The 15,034-nt window shown below is 61.3% G+C and overlaps 2 protein-coding genes across 11 annotated transcripts in view; both read left to right on the forward strand.

Annotated features, from left to right (window-relative positions):
- The window catches only part of PLEKHG5 (pleckstrin homology and RhoGEF domain containing G5), a 52,882-nt gene extending 43,303 nt beyond the window's left edge, over positions 1-9,579 (forward strand). For 8 of the 10 annotated variants that reach the window (XM_066270580.1, XM_066270584.1, XM_066270590.1 and 5 more), the window contains 17 exons: positions 48-139; positions 510-646; positions 899-1,044; positions 1,630-1,827; positions 1,907-2,095; positions 2,419-2,514; positions 3,153-3,203; positions 3,467-3,616; positions 4,280-4,390; positions 4,533-4,682; positions 4,767-4,904; positions 5,060-5,179; positions 6,991-7,123; positions 7,210-7,325; positions 7,421-7,617; positions 8,031-8,810; positions 9,096-9,579. In XM_066270580.1, coding sequence (XP_066126677.1) covers positions 48-139; positions 510-646; positions 899-1,044; positions 1,630-1,827; positions 1,907-2,095; positions 2,419-2,514; positions 3,153-3,203; positions 3,467-3,616; positions 4,280-4,390; positions 4,533-4,682; positions 4,767-4,904; positions 5,060-5,179; positions 6,991-7,123; positions 7,210-7,325; positions 7,421-7,617; positions 8,031-8,810; positions 9,096-9,105 — 2,814 coding nt within the window. In that variant the 3' untranslated portion in view covers positions 9,106-9,579. Of the gene's footprint in view, positions 1-47; positions 140-509; positions 647-898; positions 1,045-1,629; positions 1,828-1,906; positions 2,096-2,418; positions 2,515-3,152; positions 3,204-3,466; positions 3,617-4,279; positions 4,391-4,532; positions 4,683-4,766; positions 4,905-5,059; positions 5,180-6,990; positions 7,124-7,209; positions 7,326-7,420; positions 7,618-8,030; positions 8,815-9,095 lie in introns of those variants that run through there. The other 2 variants (XM_066270581.1, XM_066270583.1) reach the window with 1 other exon arrangement.
- A 619-nt stretch (positions 9,580-10,198) lies between these two features.
- On the forward strand, positions 10,199-15,001 carry TNFRSF25 (TNF receptor superfamily member 25). Its single transcript, XM_066270591.1, has 10 exons — positions 10,199-10,291; positions 10,822-10,948; positions 11,147-11,281; positions 11,643-11,810; positions 11,905-11,983; positions 12,661-12,716; positions 12,814-12,921; positions 13,441-13,478; positions 13,879-14,059; positions 14,234-15,001. Exons 1-10 carry the CDS (start codon positions 10,250-10,252, stop codon positions 14,566-14,568), a joined length of 1,269 nt encoding a protein of 422 aa, XP_066126688.1. The 5' UTR covers positions 10,199-10,249; the 3' UTR covers positions 14,569-15,001.
- Positions 15,002-15,034: the final 33 nt, after the last annotated feature.

Here is a 15,034-nt window from a genome sequence, read left to right on the forward strand (position 1 = left end):
GAGGGAGGGGAAATGGTGCACGGAAGTTGAGGCCCGTGTCCTCTTAGGACCCAAGCAAGGAGTGCTTCACCCTGAAATTTGACCTGAATGTGGACATTGAGACAGAAATCGTGCCAGCCATGAAGAAGAAGTCACTGGGGTAGGGCATGGTGGGCCCAAGTATGGGACTGGGTGTGGGCAGGTTCCCTCTCCTACTGATCGGACTGTGTGTGTCTGTGTAGTGGCCTGTGAGCACCGGTGTGTGGGAACATGTGACAGGGCCTGTGCACCTGTGTATGTATTCCTACCCTGTGTGCATGGCCCCGTCTCAGCATGTGGATGGCCCTGTGACAGTGTCCTAGTGTGCAGGACCTCTGTGGACAGGTGTGTGTGTGTGTCTATATACCTGCGTGTGACACCTGTGGGTGTCTCCCTTTCCTGTTGGGCAGGTGGGGCAGGACTGGGGCTGTTGATAGGGAAGGGGTTTGCGCGACTGCCCCCTAACAGACCTAGCTCCTGTCCTGAGGCAGGGAGGTGCTGCAGCCCATATTTGAAAGGAAAGGCATCGCACTAGGCAAAGTGGACATCTACCTGGACCAGTCCAACACACCCCTGTCCCTTACCTTTGAGGCCTACAGGTTTGGGGGACACTACCTGCGGGTCAAAGGTAAGCAGCTGGCTGGGCCTCCCGGAGATGAGCACGTCTTCCTGGGCTCAGGTTCCCATTGGCCACGGCCCTGAGCAGAGTCATTACCATACAGGTGTCTGCTGGGTGGTGGTGGCCTGTGCTGGCAGGGCGGGGTTCAGGGGAGGGCCGCTAAGCCTTAGCTTGATTCCTTGGGGGAGAGAGGACCAGGGCTGCCTCCCCTACTGGACCTAGGTGTTGAGGACCTCTCCTTGTCCCCTAATGCCACCCCAGCCAAGCCTGGTGATGAGGGAAAAGTGGAGCAGGGAGTGAAGGACTCCAAGTCCCTGAGTCTGCCCATCCTGCGGCCAGCTGGGGCCGGGCCCCCAGCCCTGGACCGGGTGGACCCCCAGAGCCGCCGGGAGAACCTGGACATCCTGGTGAGGAGGAGGGGTTGTGTCAGGGTTGGGGTGGGGAGGGGCTCCCGGGGAGGACAGCTGGGCTCCTCACTGCTGTCTCTTGGGGCTTTAATCTGTCCTGGATAAGGGGCTGGCTCTGAGAATAGGGGCTCTCTCTGGATCTAAGGGGGTGGGTCTGCCTCTGAGAGTCTGCCGATGCCCAGGGAGTCTGTGTGCACGCGTGCATGCGCATGCGTGTGTCCAAGCAGGCACTGCATGGGGAATGGGGCTCGTATGTCACTGGCTGTGTGCTTGTGTGTTGTGGATCCCCTTGGAGATGTGCTCCTGACTGTATGCATCTGAGTGTGTGCATCTGAGTATGTGTGGCTGCGTGTTTCTCCTTGCCTGCTCTGTGCCTGTGGCTGGCGGGCTAGGGGGTGGTCCAAGTGCCTGTGTCTGGATCTCCCAGCCCCCAGAGCACATGTGGGTCTCTGGAATGGTGTCATCCTAGGGTGGGCTGCAGAGACCCTCCCATATCCCAGGCTGCCCTGAGGTCTGGGAAACCCATTGTGGGCGAGGCTGTGGGGGCCAGCGGGGGTCTGGCCTTGACTGAGCCTCCCTGGCCAGGCCCCTGGCCGCCGCCGGAAGAACATGTCGGAGTTCCTGGGGGAGGCAAGCATCCCTGGGCAGGAGCCCCCTACGCCTTCCAGCTGTTCTCTGCCTAGCAGCAGCAGCAGCAGTAGCAACGACAGCTGGAAGAACCGGGCCGCCAGTCGCTTCAGTGGCTTCTTCAGCTCGGGTCCCAGCACTAGCGCCTTTGGCCGGGTGTGTGTTCCTCGGAGGTCCTGCGGCAGGGCAGCGGGTCTGGCCTTGCCCCCTGCCCCTGACCCTGGTCTCCTTCCAGGAGGTGGACAAGACGGAGCAGCTGGAGGCCAAGCTGCACGCCTACAGCCTCTTTGGGCTGCCCAGGCTGCCGCGGAGGCTGCGCTTTGACCATGACTCGTGGGAGGAGGAGGGTGATGAGGAGGAGGACGAGGACGATGCCTGCCTGCGGCTGGAGGACAGCTGGCGAGAGCTCATTGATGGGCATGAGGTGGGCGGCACCCAGGCCCTCCTCCTCCTCCCTCTTCTGGGTAAAGGGGACCCAAGCCCCCTATGTCATGGGGCCCTTCTGGGGACCCGGAGACAGGATGTTCTACCGGAGAGCCCTGCAGGCTGCTGTCACCCTGGGGACACTCTGGGGAAACTGCAGTGTGCCATTTACATATCTTGGTGGCAGAGGAGGGCTCACCCAGAACTTGGGGGACCTCCTGTCTCTACTGGGAAAAGGAGGTGGCATGCAAGGTTGCTCACCTTCCCCCTCTCTGGCCATCCCTGCATACTCTGGCTCCTGGTCGACCCCTGCCCTTCCCGCAGAGGCTGACCCGAAGGCAGTGCCACCAGCAGGAGGCGGTGTGGGAGCTCCTGCACACAGAGGCCTCCTACATTAAGAAGCTGCGGGTAATCACTAATGTGAGTATGGGGCCCGCATGGCCCCGAGCCACGCCATCTGCCTCCCCTGCCTGCTTTGTGCCCCAGGGCAGAGTTTGGGCCTTTGCTGAAGGAGTGGGTGCCAGGCAACAAGGAGGGCAAGGACAGGCTATACCATGGGAGGGAGGAGGTGATTCCCAGACTGGGACATGTGGGAGGGGCCTATGGCAGGTTTGACATGCTGAGCTGCATTAACACAGGCCTCATCCTTTGACTCATTCAGTGGCTGTTCCTGAACATCTGCTGGGTACCAGGTGCCCAGCAGCCCACACCCTAGACGTGGAGACAGTGGGCAGGCACTGGGGAGTGTGTATGTAGGGACTTTGACCTGAGGGGAGCACCTGTCCTGGGCTTGGGGGTTCAAGAAAGGCACCCTTTGGGCTAAGCCAGGGCAGAGGTGGGAGATAGCGTTTCAGGTGAGGCCGCAAGCTTCCCTCCAGGCGACCCTCAGGTGGGCCATAGAGGTTGGGCCTTTTCTTAAAGGGTGAACTCGGTCCCAGGGTGCCTCAGGGCCCCTGGGACGGGTATAGGGTTCAGGGGAGTCTTAAGAATCTGGGTGGGGCGTCGGGACTGAGACCGTCTGCCCAAGCTCAGCACCCCCAGCGCCCCTACCCCCACAGCTGTTCCTGTGCTGCCTCCTGAACCTGCAAGAGTCGGGGCTGCTGTGTGAGGTGCGGAGGGGCCTGGGGGCGGGGACCTTACCAGGAGGGGGCGGGCCTGGCAGCAGAAGGGGGTGTGGGGTGGGTGGGTAGTAGGGGCGGAGACAGCGGGCAGGACCGGAAGAGGGCGGGTCTAACAGGTGAAGGCCAGGGGCAGGGCCTGACTTCCAGAGACCGGTGTAGAGTTGGAGTTGAAAGGGTGGGGTGTACAGAGGCGGAGCTCACAGGTAATGTAGGCGAGGGGCAGGGCCGACCGCACCTCCCGTCCTCCGCAGGTGGAGGCGGAGCGACTGTTCAGCAACGTGCCTGAGATCGCACGCCTGCACCGAGGCCTGTGGGGCAGTGTGATGGCGCCGGTGCTGGAGAAGGCACGGCGCACGCGGGCGCTGCTGCAGCCCGGGGACTTTCTCAAGGGCTTCAAGATGGTACGGGCGGGGCCGGACGCAGGTGGGGGTGACATGGAAGCGGGACTGGGCGCCGATTCCATCTGCTCATCACCCAACTTCCCGTGGACCAGTGGCCACGCACGACTCCTAGTGGTCAAAGGCGAGACATTCCCAGTCGGTCGTCTGGGTTTGAACCCCACCTGGCCATCTATCTACCTTTGCTATCTGGCAGAGGGTGATCACTTTCCCTGAGGCTCAGTTTTCTCATAGGGAAAACAGGGACAATAAGCTTGCCACCTCCTGGGGTGGTCGTGAAGGTGCAGTAAGGAAGCTTGTGGCCTGACCAGTGGTGGTGCAGTGGACAGAGCGGCGACCTGGGACGCTGAGGACCCAGGTTCGAAACCTTGAGGTCACTGGCTTGAGCCTGGGATCATCAACATGATCCTAAGTCTCTGGCTTAAGCCCAAGGTCACTGGCTTGAGCAAGGGGTCACTGGTTCGCCTTGAGCCTCCTGGCCAAGGCACATATGAGAAGCAATCAATGAACAACTAGAAGTGAGACAATGCTTCTCATCTGTCTTTTCACTCTCCCTTCCTGTCTGTCTCTTGTTTTAAAATAAATAAAAATAATGAATAAGGAAACTTGTGCAGGGCCTGGCTCGCAGGGAGCACCAGGTAACGGGTTTGTTGCTCCCTGTGCCAGTTCGGCTCCCTTTTCAAGCCCTACATCCGATACTGCATGGAGGAGGAGGGCTGCATGGAATACATGCGGGGCCTGCTGCGCGACAATGACCTCTTCCGGGCCTATGTCACGGTGAGGGCGGGCTGGGCTGGCTAATGGGCAGGGGTGTAGGATGGTGGGGTCACCTTGGCTGCAGGTGCATGGGTGTTGGCAGTGGTGGGGTGCCTGGGACACGGCAGCCCTGAGCCCCCTCCCCTTCCCCCTCCTGCTGCAGTGGGCCGAGAAGCACCAGCAGTGCCAGCGGCTGAAGCTGAGCGACATGCTCGCCAAGCCCCACCAGCGGCTTACCAAGTACCCGCTGCTGCTCAAGTCCGTGCTGAGAAAGACCGATGAGCCGAGAGCCAAGGAGGCCCTAGTCACCATGGTAATTGGGGCTTCTGGAGGGTTCCTGCGCTGTTCTGGGCCCCTCCCTGACCCTAGGCCTGAAACTACCACCCTCCGCCCCCAGATCAGCTCGGTGGAGCGCTTCATCCACCACGTGAACACGTGCATGCGTCAGAGACAGGAGCGGCAGCGGCTGGCGGCTGTGGTAAGCCGCATCGACGCCTACGAGGTGGTGGAGGGCAGCAACGATGAGGTGGACAAGGTGGGCAGCCTGGCCCTGCTGGGAGGGAGGGAGGGAGGGAGGGAGGAAGGACCAAACTGCCAGGCAGGGGCCATGCAGCAATGTGGGGTGAGGAATCCTAAGCTGCCAGGGGAGGTCAGACACTGACCTCACTCACACCTGTGCTCACATTCCAGCTCCTGAAGGAATTCCTGCACCTGGACCTGACTGCGCCCATCCCTGGTGCCTCCCCTGAGGAGACTCGTCAGCTGCTGTTGGAGGGGAGCCTGAGGATGAAAGAGGGGAAAGACAGCAAGGTGCCTGCAGGGGCTACCCCATACCCAGGGCCCCCGTCCCACCCCCTCTTGCCCTGCAGGTTTGGAACACCCCTTCCTGGGCACCTCCTGGATGTAGTCAGTACTGTAGTTCTCAGCTGCCCAGTCAGTTGGGTGACGATTCAAGAACTAGTGACCTGTAGTCGTATGAGAGATGATTATCTGCCTGCAGTTTACTCTTTATAAATACAGCAGCAGGTCCTCTGGTTGGCTCAGTGGATAGAGCGTCAGCCCAACATGCAGACATCCCGGATTTGATCCCTGGTCAGGACACACATGAGAGGCGACCATCTGCTTCTCTTCTCCTCCCTTTCCCCCAACCACTCCCCTACCCTCTCCCCCTTCTCTCTTTCTTCCCTTCTGGCAGCCAGTGGCTCAGTTGGTTCGAGTGTTGGTCCCAGGTGTTGAGGACGGCTCAGTTGGTCTGAGTGTCGGCTTCAGGCGCTGAGGATAGCTTGGTTGATTTGAGCATTGGCCCAAGATGGGGGTTGCCGGGTAGATCCCAGTCATGGTGCATGCGAGAGTCTGTCTTCCCTCCTCTCACTTAAAATGAATGAATGAATGCAGCAGGTCCACAGCCCATGGGATACCAGTCTTGCCCACTTGCTGCTATGTGTGTTCCTCCTGCGGGGAAGGTGGGTGCACAGTCCATGAGCAGGCCAGGATCACCCAGACTCTTGCTACTGAGCTATTAACCCTTTAGGCACTGCTGTGTAACCCAGAGCCTGAAAATCATCATTTTAGAATTACCTCCCTTTTCTTCTATAGTGCCAGGTTTGTTTTTTTTCCTGTATTTTTCTTTTTGTATTTTTCTGAAGCTAGAAACGGGGAGAGACAGTCAGACAGACTCCTGCATGCGCCCGACCGGGATCTACCCGGCACGCCCACCAGGGGGTGACGCTCTGCCCACCAGGGGGCGATGCTCTGCCCCTCCAGGGCGTCGCTCTGCCACGACGAGAGCCACTCTAGTGCCTGGAACAGAGGCCAAGGAGCCATCCCCAACGTCCGGGCCATCTTTGCTCCAATGGAGCCTCGGCTGCGGGAGGGGAAGAGAGAGACAGAGAGGAAGGAGAGGGGGAGGAGTGGAGAAGCAGATGGGCGCCTCTCCTGTGTGCCCTGGCCGGGAATCGAACCCGGGACTTCTGCACGCCAGGCCGACGCTCTACCATTGAGCCAATCGGCCAGGGCCTTTTTTCTGTATTTTTCTGAAGCCGGAAACGGGGAGAGACAGTCAGACAGACTCCCACATGCACCCAACTGGGATCCACCCGGCACGCCCACCAGGGGGCGACTCTGCCCACCAGGGGGCGATGCTCTGCCCCTCCGGGGTGTCGCTCTGTTGCAACCAGAGCCACTCTAGCGCCTGGGGCAGAGGCCGAGGAGCCATCCCCAGCGCCCAGGCCATCTTTGCTCCAGTGGAGCCTCAGCTGCGGGAGGGGAAGAGAGAGACAGAGAGGAAGGAGAGGGGGAGGGGTGGAGAAACAGATGGGCGCTTCTCCTGTGTGCCCTGGCCGGGAATCGAACCCGGGACTTCTGCACGCCAGGCCGATGCTCTACCACTGAGCCAACCGGCCAGGGCCTAGTGCCAGGTTTTAATTGAAGTAAGTCAATTACATAGGTTGATGAAAGAAAATCATCTTGCTCTCCATTTTAATTTTGCTCTCAATTCATAGGGGTGCAGGGGAGGTGTTTCACAGAAAAGAGGGTGTAGCAGCAAACAGGCTGAGGGCCCTCACCGAGGCCCCAGGACCTGGCCCTGATCCCTGGCCTCTCCTCCCCTTCTCCACCCCCAGATGGATGTGTACTGCTTCCTCTTCACGGACCTGCTCTTGGTGACCAAGGCAGTGAAGAAGGCTGAGAGGACCAAGGTCATCAGGCCACCTCTGCTGGTGGACAAGATCGTGTGTCGGGAGCTGCGGGACCCTGGTGAGGAGCCTGGCCCCCTGCCCCTGGGCAAGGGCTGTGATGGGCAGAGGCTGTGGTCTTAGCTGATTTGAGCCCTTCCTAACTAGGGTCCTTCCTCCTCATCCACCTGAATGAGTTCCACAGCGCCGTAGGGGCCTACACATTCCAGGCCAGTGGCCAGGCTCTGTGCCGTGGCTGGGTGGACTCTATTTACAATGCCCAGGTGAGAGCAAAGGGATGCGTGCGCGGGCAGGGTGGCCTTTGGGGGCTGCTGCTCATAGCTGGCTCTGCCCTGCGCCCCTCCACCCACGCCTGCAGAACCAGCTGCAGCAGTTGCGTGCGCAGGAGCACCCAGGCAGCCAGCAGCACCTGCAGAGCCTGGAAGAGGAGGAGGATGAGCAGGAGGAGGAGGAGGAGGAAGAGGAGGAAGAGGAAGGGGGAGAGAGTAGCACTTCGGGTGCTAGCTCCCCCACCATCCTGCGCAAAAGCAGCAACAGCTTGGACTCCCAGCACTGGTATGCTTACCCAAGACCACCGGGCAGGGCAGGGCAGGGCAGGGCAGGATGGGCACTCCAGCCCCGGACTCCTGACCCCAAGGCCACAGGCAGTGAGCAGGGCCCAGCTGGGACCCCTTCCTCTGAGTGGCTTCCTGCTGTGAAACCAGCTGTGGGCTCAGTTTGATTGCTAACTTGAATTTGTTAGCAGCTGCCCTGAGCTGGGTGGAGGGCTCTCAGGGAAGAGCTCTGTGGTGGTGGTGGATGCTGTCACTGACGTCCGTTGTGGAATAGGGGGCATGTGCCATGTGCTTGCCGTCTCTGAGCCTCGAGTGCAGGGGGGCAGAGGCTGCAGGCCTGTGCATTGCCCAGCCTGGGGCCGCACCGTGATGGCTGGGTCTCCTTGGGGCTGACTCTTCCCTCCTGGCCCACAGTGCCTCAGACGGCTCCACGGAGACCCTGGCTGTGGTCGTGGTGGAGCCTGGGGACACACTGTCCTCTCCTGAGTTTGAGGGTGGCCCCTTCAGCTCTCAGTCAGACGAGACTTCTCTCAGTACCACTGCCTCATCCGTAACGCCCACCAGCGAGCTGCTGCCCCTGGGCCCTGGGGACAGCCGCTCCTGCTCCATGGACTCCGCCTACGGCACCCTCTCCCCCACCTCCTTGCAAGACTTTGGGACCCCAGCCCCAGTGGTGGATTCAGCGCCCCAGCCCCTGGGGTTACCCCAAGCCCCTTCCCCCCCACACTCGCCTCGCCTCCGCCGCCGCACACCTGTCCAGCTGCTGCCCCGTGTGCCCCACCTGCTCAAGTCCAAATCCGAGGCTAGCCTCCTCCAGCTGCTATCAGGGGCCACCACCCATGGAGTGTCCCCAACCCCCAGCCGCAGCCTGTCAGAACTCTGCTTGGCTGCTCCAGCCCCTGGCGCGAGGACTCAGGACTCCCCTCAGGAAACGGGGCCCGGCTGGCATTGCGGGGGGATGCCAAGCCCTGGCAGTGGTGGCTTCCAGCCTTTGGAGATGGAAGGCAGAGCTACCTGCCTGGCTGGGGAGCCTGAAGGACCCTCCGGGAGGAGCAGGGAACTGCCCTCAGGGGCCTTGCCCAGGGTCCAGCCTGAACCCCCCCCAGGGATCTCTGCCCAGCACAGGAAGTTGACGCTGGCCCAGCTCTACCGAATCAGGACCACCTTGCTGCTTAACTCCACGCTCACTGCCTCGTGAGTGGCCTGGCCCGGGACAGAGTGAGGCAGGTGGTCCAGCGCTCTGGCCTTGCGGGCCCTGAGCCCTTGGAGTGGGGAGGGGCGCTGCTCCATCTGTGCAGATGGCATCTGGGAATGTGGATGGAGCCCAAGGGGGCTCCGGAGCCCGCGGGAAGGTCTCCTCAGTGAGCAGTGGTGAGGGGGTCTAGGGATTCTCGTGGGGAGGAGAGGAGGCTAGAGTCCCTCTGAGTGGCATCAGCGATCGAAAGATTGTCTCTCCCTGCCCCTCCCCCTTCCATGCAGGGAGGTCTGAGCAGAGGGAGGCTCCCACAGGTGCCACTGACCACCGGACAGCAGACAGCATACCTCCTGGGGCATGCCGGCCCTGTTCCAGCTGCTGCCTTGTGTGTGTACAAACCAGAGTGCTGGGCAGGTCCCCTGCCACCGCTCTGGGCCAATTTGCACTTTGCCAGACTGGATGGAGATGGAGGAGGATTCCGCGGAGCAGAGGCCCAGGCCCAGGCTGCAGTGCCCTCAGGACCCCCCTCCAGTTGCCACCTAACCCCCACCCCCACCCCGCTCAGCAGGATTCCTGTCCACTACTCCCTGCAGTCACCAGCTCTGCTCCACTGGGCTTGTGCCAGGGCCGCCACCATCGCCCTCACCTGCCCTCGCGCACTCTCTCCCTCCCTGTCCTGCCGGCCACCCCAGGCTCGGGTTGGACTCTGTGTAAAGTTGCGTATTTATTGAGCTTTTGGTTCTTTTATAAAGACTTGTATATACTCGCCGGCAGAGTCCGTTCCTTTTGGAGTCCACCCCTTTGAGGACTCATGTGAAGTGAGCTCCTGCCCCTTCCATCTGGGGTGGCGCTGCCCTGGAAGAGACCATGGAATGAAGTGAATTAGGGTGCAGAGGCCACCAGACTAGCACCTCAAGATCAGTCCTGCCCCTGCCACAGTCATGAGTCCACTGTTAGAGCCCCACATGCTGCCTCAGATGGCTCTGCCCTGGACTGCTCCTGTGAGCTTATGCCAGGGTGGTGGCCTGTCTCAGACTCACTGGGAATGTCCCTAAGACTCCAGAAGGCCCCGGCACCCACACCCACACAGCGTATAGGGAGGGTGGGCCTTCCGCCTGGCTCGGAGGTCCAGAGTGAGTGGTGGTCTCAGGGTTGGGGCTAGAAACCAGGCATGGGGACCCAGAGGCAGCTCTGTCTCATGTGTACCTTGCCCACAGGGCATCTCAGGTTTGCTGGGGGGGGGCAGGTCCTCTGGGCTCAGGGCCCCACTTCCAGGGCCCCTTTGGGCCTGACCCTAGTCCCTATCTCGGAGGCAGGCGCACTGGGGTAGGGGGGGTTGGGCGCTGGGCCGGAACTGCGGTGGGCAGGGCGGGCAGAGCGGGGAAGCCCCAGGGACGCTCTCCTGTCTGCGGGGCCCAGAGCGGTGGCGCTGGGGGCCATGAAGCAGCAGCCCAGGGGTTGTCCGGCCCTGCTGGTTGCGGTGAGTAGGGACCCTGAGGGTGGGTGGTGGTCTCAAACTCCTCTGGGACTGGGTCCGAAGAAAGGGATCCCCACGAATCTTCAAATCTCCACTCCCAGACTTTCTGGACTCGCCCCCGCCCTTCTGACCTACTTAGAGGTTAAGCTGGGGGCGGGGCCCTTCCGCTGGGAGGAAGCACCCTCCCAGGGGCTCTAGGGGTCTGGAGGCCCCAGACAGAGAAAAGGTGGGATCCTTCACCATCTTAGAAAAGGCCCGGATAGAGGTGGAGCTGCCTGGTTCTGCCCTGGTGGAGGGAACCTGTGTAAGGGGGGCTGGAGGAGCCCTATCCCCTGCTTCCCCGGAGTCTGGCCTGTGCACAGGGGAAGGAAGTTAGTCTCACCCCCAAGCCGTAGGCACCCCTTCTGCCCAAGGATCTGAGGAGTGGGCTGCTCTGAGGGCAAGTCCTGGGGCCTCTGAGGTTGGGGAGACTGGGCAGGGAGAGGCCCCCTTGTGGGGAAACCACGCTGGAGCCAGCAGCACCTGTCTCCCAGGTCTCTCTCCTCCTCCTCCTCCTGCTGGGCGCCCAGGGCCGGAGCAGCTCACCCAGCCCCAGATGTGACTGTGCCCACAACTTACAGAAGAGGAATAGTCCGCTCTGTTGCAGGGGCTGTCCAGCAGGTGAGTGGCTGCAGGTGTGGGAGGGGTGTGGTGGGGAGGAGCGAGGGGAAAGCACGGTTGTTAGGCAGGGGTGGAGGAGAGGTGGCAGGCAGGCCAGGGAGGGGGGTTGGAGAGAAGTAAGGAGCCACAGATAGGAAAGGAGGGAGGGGAAGGTGGGGAGCCCCCTTTGGCTATCTGACCCCAGTCTGGGATCCACAGGGCACTACCTAGTGGCTAACTGCACAAGACCTTGTGGCAATGTCACCTGCCTTCCATGTCCCCTGGGCACCTTCCTGGCCTGGGAGAACCACCACGAGAAGACGTGTACCCGCTGCAAGACCTGTGACGAGCAGGGTGAGGGGCTGCCTCGTGTTCAGTGGGGTCTCCTGAGGATAGGCCATGGCCAGGGTCTTTCTGAAGGACTTGTCTGGCTTGGGCTACTTTCGTGTGTGAAGGCCCTGCGATCACCCATCTCAGGCCCCTCTACCCCGATCCTGCCTCAGGACGTCTCTGTGCCCTTTGTTCCTGGTGACCTTCCTGTCTGTACACACCTCAGCCTCTGGTCTGCGGCGACTCTGCACTTCTCTTTCTTTTGGGTGGCCCTGTCTCTGGTCTGTCCCCTATCTCTGCTCTTTTGGGGATCTGTCCCACCTCCCTGTGGGGGTCTCTGCCTCTAATCGCTCTGCTCTCCCCATCTCCCTGCGTCCCCCACCAGCCTCCCAGGTGGCCCTGGGAAACTGCTCGGCAGTGGCGGACACCAGCTGCGGCTGCAAGCCCGGCTGGTTCATGGAGTGCTCGGTCACACGCTGCATCAGCATCTCGCCCTTCCACTGCCGCCCGTGCCTGGACTGCGGGGCCCTGCACCGCCACACACGGGTGCCCTGTGAGTACCTTCAGGATGGGCTATTGACCCCCACACCCCCTTCTCCCTGCTTCCCTCTCTCCCATCTTGACCCACACCATCTCTTGGACTGCAGGTTCCAGCAGAGACACTGAATGTGGGATTTGTCTGCCTGGCTTCTACGAATATGGCAACAGCTGTGTGTCCTGCTCCATGTAACTTCCTGACTGCCCTGGGCAGGGGGGAGGGAAGCTGGGAGCAGAGGGAGGGTCCAGGGTCTGGGAGAGGGAGCTTGGCTCTATGGTGGATGTGCTCCTCTTCAGGCAGACAGGTAAAGGGAAGTCTGGGTTCACCCATGCCAGGCTAATGGTAATCCTTCTGGCTGCCCATTATGTATAGGAGTTGTTGCTTACAGAGAGAGTCGTCACATTGGTCAAATTTAAAAACGTGGGCTGAGATTCAGAACCCACTTGTTCTCTGCAGGATCTGGGGCAAGTTACTTCAGCACTCTGATATGTGACTTCCCCATCTGAGCATGGAGAGGGTAGGAAGTCCTCCCCCCGAGAGCATCTGCTATTTCCAGACACTGTTCCAGGTGCTGGCGATAGAACTGAACAAAAATCAGCAAATCTTGGTTCTTTACGGGGTTGACATTCTAGTGACTCAGTCTGGTCTAGAATAAGCGTGATAATATTGTGGTTGTTGATATTGTACCGGGGGACACAAGTGACATTTCAGCAGTACTTTGGGAACATTCTTGGGTAGAGTGAGGCTCCCGGGGAAGAGGCCTGGGAAGGAAAGAGGCCTTCAGGATGGAGAAGATACCGAGCAGTCCTGGGCAGCCCTCCTGGGTGCGGGTCCTCACTCCGCCACCCAACCCCGCCTCTTGCAGGAGCACCCTCTGGAGCTGTCCTGAGCCTTGTACGGCGGTCTGTGGCTGGAAGCAGAGTAGGTGGTGTGCTGGGAACGCCGTCGGAGAGCTGGGATGGGCCCAGGGGAGGTTGGGGGTGGCTACCACCCACCACCCACCAGCTGGCTCTTTCAGTGTTCTGGGTCCAGGTGCTCCTGGCAGGCCTGGTGGTGCCACTCCTGCTCGGTGCCACCCTGACCTACACATACCGCCGCTGCCAGCCCTATAAGTCCATGGTTCCTGGTAAGCATGTGCATGCACGTATACACGTGTGCCTGGGGTCAGGACGGGGAGCTCAGAGCCCACTCAGCCCCAGTACAGAGGGGGAAACTGAGGGACGGGGTTCTGGGGGGTGAGCATGTGCATGCACGTATACACGCCTGGGGTCAGGACGGGGAGCTCAGAGCCCACTCAGCCCCAGTACAGAGGGGGAAACTGGGGGAGGGGGTTCTGGGGGGTGAGCATGTGCATGCACGTATACACGTGTGCCTGGGTTCAGGACGGGTAGCTCAGAGCCCACTCAGCCCCAGTACAGAGGGGGAAACTGGGGGAGGGAGTTCTGGGGGGTGAGCATGTGCAAGCACATATACACGCCTGGGGTCAGGACGGGTAGCTCAGAGCCCACTCAGCCCCAATACAGAGGGGGAAACTGAGGGAGGGGGTTCTGGGGGGTGAGCATGTGCAGAGGAGCCTGAGAAAAGCTGGACCAGCACCCAGGTCCAGGCTGCCTGGCTGCCGGTTAGACCCTCCTGTCTTTCTCAGCAGACGGAGCTGGGATGGAAGCCCTGGCCCCCGGGCAGGTAAGACTCCGGAACGTTCTGGAAGAGGGTGAGCAAGCACCCAGGCCTCGGCCTGCTGGAGCTGAGAGATTGGGCCTTTTTCTAACTCATGGTCCCCAGTGGGTGGTATGGTGGCTGGCATGGAGTGGAGCTAACCACATGTACCAGGTCATTAGTGATGCAGCAGCACAGTGCCAGGCCGAAGGCAGTTCCTAGCTGGGGTCCGCAGGTAAACAGGAGCTACCAGTTCAGTGGGCTGAGGGCCACCACGGTGACGGAGGGGCAGGGTACTCGGGCCAGGTGAGAGAACAGTGGCTGACCCAGCGGAGGTGGCCCTGGGGCGTGTTTGGTGGCCAGAGACTCCAGCCCCGGGGCCTTAGTAGGTAAGCAGGATTGACCTGGGGCTTCTCCTGGCTTCCAGGCCTCCCACCTCTCGCCCCGAGACAATGCCCACACACTCCTGGTGCCACCCAGCGGCAGTGAGAAGGTCAGCACCGTCCAGTTGGTAGGCAACAGCTGGACCTCTGGTTCGCCCCAGACCCAGGAAGCACCCTGCGCGGAGGTGCCATGGTCCTGGGATCAGCTGCCCAGCAGAGCTCTTGGTAAGGAATTTAGTGGCTTGGGGCCTTGATACCACTCCTAAGTCTGAGGTTAAAAAAAAAACTGGTTTAACTGAGGCAACATTTGCCAGCTTCCTGCTCCCTAACTACCTTGGTGGACCTCACTGCCCCTTGGCTGCAGACCGCATTCCCGTCCGCTCTCTGGTCTGTCCCCAGGCCCGCCGCCGCCGCCACCACCACCGCCGCCGCCGCTGCCCCCTGTAGGCTCGGCGGCTGCCACGCTCCAGCTAGGCCCGCAGCTCTACGACGTGATGGACGCTGTGCCGGTGCGGCGCTGGAAGGAGTTTGTGCGCACCCTGGGGCTGCGCGAGGCCGAGATCGAGGCGGTGGAGGTGGAGGTTGGCCGCTTCCGCGACCAGCAGTATGAGATGCTCAAGCGCTGGCGCCAGCAGCAGCCTGCGGGCTTGAGCGCCATCTACGCGGCCCTGGAGCGCATGGGGCTGGACGGCTGTGCCGAGGACCTGCGCAGCCGCCTGCAGCGCAGCCCATGACGCGGGGCCCACCGCCCACCCAGGGGCCCCGGGGGCCCTGGCAGAAGCCTAAGTACCGTTACTTATGCGTGTAGACATTTTATGTCAGTTATTATGTATGCCTCTGGCACGGCTCTGCGTAGCAGCGCCAGCCAGCCTCTCCCCTGTGGGCCCTCAGGGTTCCGGTTCAGGCTAATAGCATCGATGAACATCGGGAGGGGATCAAGAGGTTGCTCCGCTGTTTCTTGGCCTGAGTGTGGCCGAGGCCATGATATTAAATCAGCGAAGAAAAGCTGCTGCTTGGTGTTTCCCCGGGGCTGGGGTGTTAAGTGGCCCAGGCTTGGTTTTCGGGAGGTCTCTAAAAGGTCGATAGTCTTGCCACCCAGGGGTTGGGGACCCGGGCCGGGCCCAGAATGGCCCTTAGTGCCCAAGCCTGCCTCTCCCACTCCACCCCCCCGCCCCCGCGCCAACAAGAGGAAGTCTGCAA

The sequence above is a fragment of the Saccopteryx bilineata genome, chromosome 3 (assembly GCF_036850765.1).
Source record: "Saccopteryx bilineata isolate mSacBil1 chromosome 3, mSacBil1_pri_phased_curated, whole genome shotgun sequence".
Taxonomy (NCBI): Eukaryota; Metazoa; Chordata; class Mammalia; order Chiroptera; family Emballonuridae; genus Saccopteryx; species Saccopteryx bilineata.